This window comes from Sinocyclocheilus grahami, unplaced genomic scaffold, assembly GCF_001515645.1.
Source record: "Sinocyclocheilus grahami isolate Dianchi unplaced genomic scaffold, SAMN03320097.WGS_v1.1 scaffold926.1, whole genome shotgun sequence".
In the NCBI taxonomy this organism is placed as follows: Eukaryota; Metazoa; Chordata; class Actinopteri; order Cypriniformes; family Cyprinidae; genus Sinocyclocheilus; species Sinocyclocheilus grahami.
This window is the reverse complement of record NW_015506105.1, coordinates 328,936-336,351: the sequence shown is the minus strand read 5'-3', so window position 1 is coordinate 336,351 and position 7,416 is coordinate 328,936. Positions and strand designations below refer to the sequence as shown.

At 39.3% G+C, this 7,416-nt stretch overlaps 1 protein-coding gene across 1 annotated transcript in view; it reads left to right on the top strand.

The window, feature by feature from the left end:
* LOC107564365 (netrin receptor UNC5C-like) overlaps window positions 1-7,416 on the top strand; it is a 228,145-nt gene that overhangs the window by 86,309 nt on the left and 134,420 nt on the right. The window contains exons 3-5 of the mRNA XM_016249425.1: window positions 935-1,078; window positions 6,703-6,810; window positions 6,908-7,050. Of these exons, the coding sequence (XP_016104911.1) occupies window positions 935-1,078; window positions 6,703-6,810; window positions 6,908-7,050 (395 nt within the window). The remainder of the gene's footprint in view (window positions 1-934; window positions 1,079-6,702; window positions 6,811-6,907; window positions 7,051-7,416) is intronic.

Sequence of the window (7,416 nt, the reverse complement as noted above, 5' to 3'; positions counted from 1 at the left end):
TCTGTTCCCCTTTCGGGCTTGAACTGATGGTAAAACTAATGACATTATTTACTGTCTTTACATTTATTTTGAAAGCTGAAGCTGCTATTATGGTAAGGGGCGTTATATTTCCGATGCGTGCTTGGGATGTTCGGCCAATCACAATGCACTGGGTCAGCTGGCCAATCAGAGCAGACTGCGCTTGTCGGAAGGAGGGACTTTGTAGAAAATGAAGCGTTTGAGAGAGGCGGGGCATAGAGGACCTACAATAATGTACAGTATTTGAAAAATAATGTGTTTTTTGAACATTAAAGTATGTCAACATATTCTGTTACACCAAATACACAAAATAATGATCTTTAAAAAAGCATCATATGACCCCTTTAAACTTTTTTTTTTTTAATACATGCTGTCTATCTTTTGAAGATGTGCTCTCATTCAGAGATGTCCAGTTATTGAAGCAGGATTGGGCATAAGGCTGATGTTTGCACATTTAACATTTATTGCATTTGACACACACTTTTATCCTATCTGACTTAAATTGTATTCAAACTGTACAGTTTATCAATTCGAACCCATGACCTTGAGATTGCTTACTCTGCCGATTGAGCTACAGGAACACTTTGAGACGGGAATGTTTACACAAAAATCCTGTCTCTTGTTTAGTTAGCAACATGAAAAGAAAGCGTTCTTGGAATATTTTTTAGATAAGTAAGCGCAGCCATCCTGAGGATTCTTTGATCAGCTGACTCTCACAAAACTCATGCAGCTACACTTTCTTTGCAAGTACTTGTAATGTAGAAATTGTGGATTGCCTTGTTACATAAAAAAATTTTTTTTTTTTGGAAAAATTCTGTATGTGTTGTCAATCAGTGTGGACCAGACATTGTGCCGATAGTCAAACGTCTGGCGACGTGAGTCTGATGCATGTGTGTGTGTGTTTGTGTGTGTGCAGGTTTGGTGGTGAGGGAAGCACGGATCGAGATCTCCCGGCAGCAGGTGGATGAGTTGTTTGGTTTGGAAGATTACTGGTGCCAATGTGTCGCCTGGAGCTCCGCAGGAACCACCAAGAGCCGCAAGGTGCACGTCCGCATCGCATGTGAGTATATGAACACACACACACACAGTGCTTTAATGAGAGGAGTCTTTGCTCTGTCTTCTCTGACTGCAGAAGATTTCTCTGTCTGACAGACACTTTGGCTTCATGTTTATTGACACACACACACACACGGTCTGTGAGAAAATCTGTAAGCTGGATGAAGGTAATGGAGTATTTATGCAGATCAGAGTCTGCAGACAGGAGACTGTCTGGAGCACACAAACACACACACACACACACGGGGGACTGTCTGGATATCGTTTTATGGTTGTATTAATCTTCTTAATTTCCTGCAGTTCATCTTGAGTGTGTGTGAGTTGGGAGCAGGTTATCGGTGCGGCCCAAGGGCACTTCACTCTCCCTCTGTCGTCTCGGGCTGAGTGTGTGTGTGTGAGAGAGACACAGGGACATGGAGACTGAAGCTGACTGGCAGTATAACACAACAAACTTCCTCTCATCTGGATGCTTTCAGGATGAGAGCTAAATAAATCAATGCTGCTTTAGGACAGACAGACAGACAGACAGACAGACAGACAGCCAGAGACAGCCAGATAGATAGATAGATAGATAGATAGATACAAACCCGATTCCAAAAAAGTTGGGACACTGTACAGATTGTGAATAAAAACAGAATGCAATGATGTGGAAGTTTCAGATTTCAATATTTTATTCAGAATACAACATAGATGACATATCAAATGTTTAAACTGAGAAAATGTATCATTTTAAGGGAAAAATAAGTTGATTTTAAATTTCATGGCATCAACACATCTCAAAAAAGTTGGGACAAGGCCATGTTTACCACTGTGTGGCATCCCCTCTTCTTTTTATAACAGTCTGCAAACGTCTGGGGACTGAGGAGACAAGTTGCTCAAGTTTAGGAATAGGAATGTTGTCCCATTCTTGTCTAATACAGGCTTCTAGTTGCTCAACTGTCTTAGGTCTTCTTTGTCGCATCTTCCTCTTTATGATGCACCAATGTTTTCTATGGGTATTCCATTCCTTTTTTTACTCACAATTTGTACAGTGTCCCAACTTTTTTGGAATTGGGTTTGTAGATAGATAGATAGATAGATTAATGCATGAAATAGATATTACAAAAAGTAGCTTTTTTCAATTTAAAATTTTTGGGTGAACTATCCCTTTAATAAATAATTTTTTTGTTAATATGGATTTTTTTATTTTCAGATTTTTTATTAATATGTAAATATGAAATAATTGTTAATGAAATTATACTCTATTAATAAGAAACTAAAATTGCCAGTAGGTGGCAGTAAATGTTTTACTGAGTGAGTCATTGAGTCATTCATTCATTCGATTCGTCCAAACTGCTGATTCATTCAGGAATGAAGTAAACGGCTCTCTTAATGAATGGGCCATTAAATCATTGGTTCACCCGATTTGTTCAAAATTTGTTTCTTTCAGAAACTGTGTGTTGCTTGGAGACACGCAACAGTTCTTCTGTGGCTTTAATAGATAATATTAAAACTGATCAAAAGCATACAATATTGTGTATAAAATATAACACAGTAGCTTCTTATTTAGTGAACTGTTGTATAAAGTCAATATCACATTTGCACATTTGGGACAAAAACAGCACTTGTGTGATACTGAATGTGAAAGTGAAAGTGAAGTGACGTGTGGCCAAGTATGGTGACCCATATTTGGAATTTGTGCTCTGCATTTAACCCATCCAAGTGCACACACACAGTAGTGAACACACACACACACACACACCGTGAACACACACCCGGAGCAGTGGGCAGCCAATGCTGCGGCGCCTGAGGAGCAGTTGGGGGTTTGGTTTCTTGCTCAAGGGAGAGAGCACTGGTTATTCACTCCCCCCACCGACAATTCCTGCCGGACCCGCGACCTTCAGGTTACAAGTTCGACTCTCTATCCAGAGTCAGCCACAACTGCCCCCTACGACTGCCCTAGACTCGTGTAATATTGCTTAAAGTGGTCCTATTATGCTCTTTTACAATGTCTTGAATTTGTTTTGGGGGTGTACTAGAACATGCTCTCATGCTTCGAAAAATGCATTATTTTTTACATAATTTACATTTTTACGATACCTTTCTCCCCATCCTGGCACAAACGGCTCGATTAGTTCCTGGTTTGATGAAGGCCCGCCTTCCGAAATATGAAATGTGATGTGATTGGTTAGCTGTCCCAGTGCGTTGTGATTGACGAACAGCTTAGACGGTGTTTCAGTACTGCCCCCCGCCCCTTGCCAAAGCAGCAAGTTTAGTTAAGGATGTCGTCAATATTGCCATATCAATTTGAGCAGGATTCAGACCCAGAGAATATTGAGCAAAAGGGTGTTTCTACTAAATACTGAGCAAAGGGTCTGAATACTTAGGACCATGTGTTATTTCAGTTTTTCTTTTTTAATAAATCTGCAAAAATGTCAACAATTCTGTGTTTTTCTGTCAATATGGGGTGCTGTGTGTACATTAATGAGGAAAAAAAATTAACTTAAATGATTTTAGCAAATGGCTGCAATATAACAAAGAGTGAAAAATTTAAGTGGGTCTGAATACTTTCCGTACCCACTGTATATTTGATTAGTGACTAGATATTTCATATTAGTTTAGGGTCTATGTATGATGACAGACGTTATATTAAATTAGTGACTTTGATTATATTAGATTAGCGACCAACCTTAAATATATTTAGTGCTAAATACAATATATAATTAGTTTGTATTATTTACAGTGTGTAGTGATAAATGTTATATTTGATTAGTTTAGTGACTTTAAATAGCGCTAGACATTAGATGTGTTGAGGGACTGTGGTCAGTTTGTTGCTGAAGTCTAGACATTATAATTATGAATGAAATAGGAGTGCTGTTGTACAGGTGTGTGTGTGTGTGTGTGGCTTCAGCTCTGTTCAGGATATTAATGCTGTTTAAGATTTGTTGCTGTAGCAATGTAGAGCACTAAAACTATGAGTTGAATGCATTACCGTACTCGCACACACACTCACACACGGACACACACCTCTTCTGAGATGTGATTTATTTGCCTATTACCTCCATCAGTAATGTGAAAGAAAACAGACATGCACTGTGTGTGTGTGTGTGTGTCTGAATGAGCAGAGCAGTAAAATGCTTGACAGGCTGAAGATATTTGCCTTATGCGCTTGTGTGTGTGTGTGTGTGTGTGTGTATTTTATGTCCAGTTGAATGGAAAAATCACAGAGCAGACAATTGAAGGTTCAAGGTGAGCAGCAGTTCTGGGTGAAATAGATTAAAAAAAAATGTCTCTTGATCTCAATATTTTTACAGTGTTTTAACGAGTGGGAATCATCCATTCAACTACAGGCACATCAGCTATTGTTGAGAAGTAGATGTTTAATGTTTATTTAAAAAAATAAAATAAAAACTAGCTTTCCATTTTTTCTATTCTATCTACTTGTTTTTCTTTGTTTGTGTGTGTGTATAATATATATATATATATTATATATATATACACCTTGCTATGTGTACTGTGTTAGGCTAACCGAGACTTGTCATTTGCACTTATATATTGTTGCTCTTTTGTTAGTTTTGACTGCTTTTATTGTCCTCATTTGTAAGTCGCTTTGGATAAAAGCGTCTGCTAAATGACTAAATGTAAATGTAAATGTAATGTAAGAAGTAAAATCTAGTTAAAAATGGTTAAGGCAAAATGGCCATGTTCTCAATCATTTTTAATAATTTTCAATCATCCAAATTACACATGGGGACAGAACACATGAATGAATAAATGAATGGACGTGACATTTTTGGAGCATTGACACAAATGAATCATTGAATCAGAATTGATTGAACCAATCGCAATGTACAGTTGAAATCTGTCTGTCTCTAGGGTAGTAACTGATTAAATGTAACCTGGATTATGTAATCAGATTCCAAAAAAATCAAGTACTCGTACATATTACATTTTATAATGCTCATAATCAGATTGCAGTTACTTTTTATGGATTACATGATTACATATTATTCACACAATGGCAGTAAATCATTCATAATTGATCGATTCTCCCAAATTCTTTTTTTTTTCTTTTACATTTTCCTTTCTAAAAATCCTACTGTGTGTCATACCATTTAGCTTTGACTATGTTCACAATATAGGATGTTCATGTAAATGTCAGTGTAAATAAATGCAAATAAATTAGCAAATCGTGCTTCTGAATTTGGGTGCAAAAAGCACCTCTCAAGCAATTAAAAAAATTGTATGAAACAAATAATTATGCAAGTTACTAAACAATGGTGATGTATACAGTAGCTGTGAAACACTGTCGTCATTATACCCAGTAACCTTCAGGAATTGTTGATTCTGGAAGTCTGGACAAAAAAAAATTCAAACCTGGAAGACTTTGTTATTTTCATGTTTATTCATGTTTGTTCATGTAATGCAGGAATTCCCAAACGTTTTTGTCAGTTCATATTTCAATAATTGTACAACCCATTCGCATGTTCACAGTTCTCTGATGTCTGGTAATGGTCACATTGAAATGCAGTTAAACAAATAATATATTTCTATTTTTAGTGTCCAAGTGTTTAAATAATTTATTTTACACTTTTATGATTTAATTAATTATTAGCTTTTTATCAACTCACAAGCCCACTGCTGTTCTTACATTAAGCCCAGTTTGGGAAACCTTGTTTTAATGTAAGATTTAATGCACTTTATGATAAAAAAATTGAAAATATTTTCTTTCTCTTTGCTTTTTATATCAATATGGCATGTTTAGTTGTAAGTGTAAAGTATTCAGAATACATTACCTAAAATGTATGTTGATGTGTGTGTGGCAGTCGTCCGTGAGGGGCTACCGCATTTATTTTTGTCTTGTGTTCGTTTATTTGATAATTAAAGTTTTATGTTTAAATGTTCGCCTTTTCCCGCCTCCTCCTTCCCTGAGCTTTTAACTTTGTTACAAATACGAAATATTATAATACATCATAAAATGATCAGTGTATATGTCACCCGGCACTAGTGAACAGATATGAAGTTTTAACTCCATCGCAAACCTCACAAACCAACAGAGAGAAAGAGGTTTGGTATTCACATATTCACTCCCTCCACAACTATTCACACACATCTCTGCATTTACAATTCACAGGTTCACACGAGGGGTGAGAGAAGGATGTGTTGAAGACGAGATGAGTTTGCCCACTCACACACACACACACACACACACACACACACACTCACACACACACACACACAGAGAAACCAACAGGGAAAAGCAGATATTTACACCTGCATGTGAATATTATGAGATAATAATGTGAACGAGTTGCACAAATGTTTGCTTTGACCTGAGAATGTGGCAGATATGAGCGTCATTCACACATCCTGTGAGCTGTACTCTTCACCGGTGTGAAGAAGCCAATCACACACTGTCAGCTACACAGAAAACATCACAATGAGATGAACTGCACGGCGATAATGAATTCTGCGCTACTTAATATATAAGTCTGAGAGAACATCTGTTATTTTTCCATTTAAACCGGGAAATAAACTGATTTTCAAAATAAAATGACCATGTGAAATGTAAGAAATATTCAGCACTGTTGCTAGGTGACTAATGAAGTATATGTAAATGAGTCGCCTCTCTGTCTCCATTCTCCACAGTCTTGAGGAAGACGTTTGAGCAGGAACCCTTGGGGAAGGAGGTGTCACTCGAACAGGAAGTGCTGCTGCAGTGCCGCCCACCTGAGGGCACCGTGCCTCCCCTCCCGGGTCTGTAGGTACTCGACTGGCCAGCGATGCTTATACGACCTATGGAGAAGCTGCTTCCGCCTTACACGCTACATTCTTGAAAACCCCCGTGTCCCAGCCGGCCTTTTCGGCGACACGGTGGAGAACTTGCCCAGCAGTTCCCCGTCGCTGAGGGCGGCCCCTGCCACCGCCCCGCTCCTGCGGCCTCCAGCAAAGCTGCGCCGTGGAACAGGTCGCAGGACAGCCGCCCCGCCCGTCCAGGCTCCCGCCAAACCTGGTGGCAAGCGAAAGAGCAAGAGGCCCTGAGACGGGCAACTCCGAGGTGGAGGGACCTGCTCTTCAGGAGATGGTAAGCACACCACTCCCTCCCCCGGAGGAGGGCCACGAGGAGAATCTTTTCATCTTTTTCCGCCACTGTCCTCTCGGTCGGTGGTACCCAAATACTCGACAAAGAGAAATTCCTCTATTTCTGGGTCCCCAGAGGGGACGGGGGGTTGTGGACGATCCAGTGCGTATCACACTCACCCTCCTCTCTCGCCAGTGAGCAGCAGTGGGTGGATCGAGAGGACGAACCAACGGACTACCCATGCACCCTCTGCTCGAACGCAGGTCAGTGTTACACACACA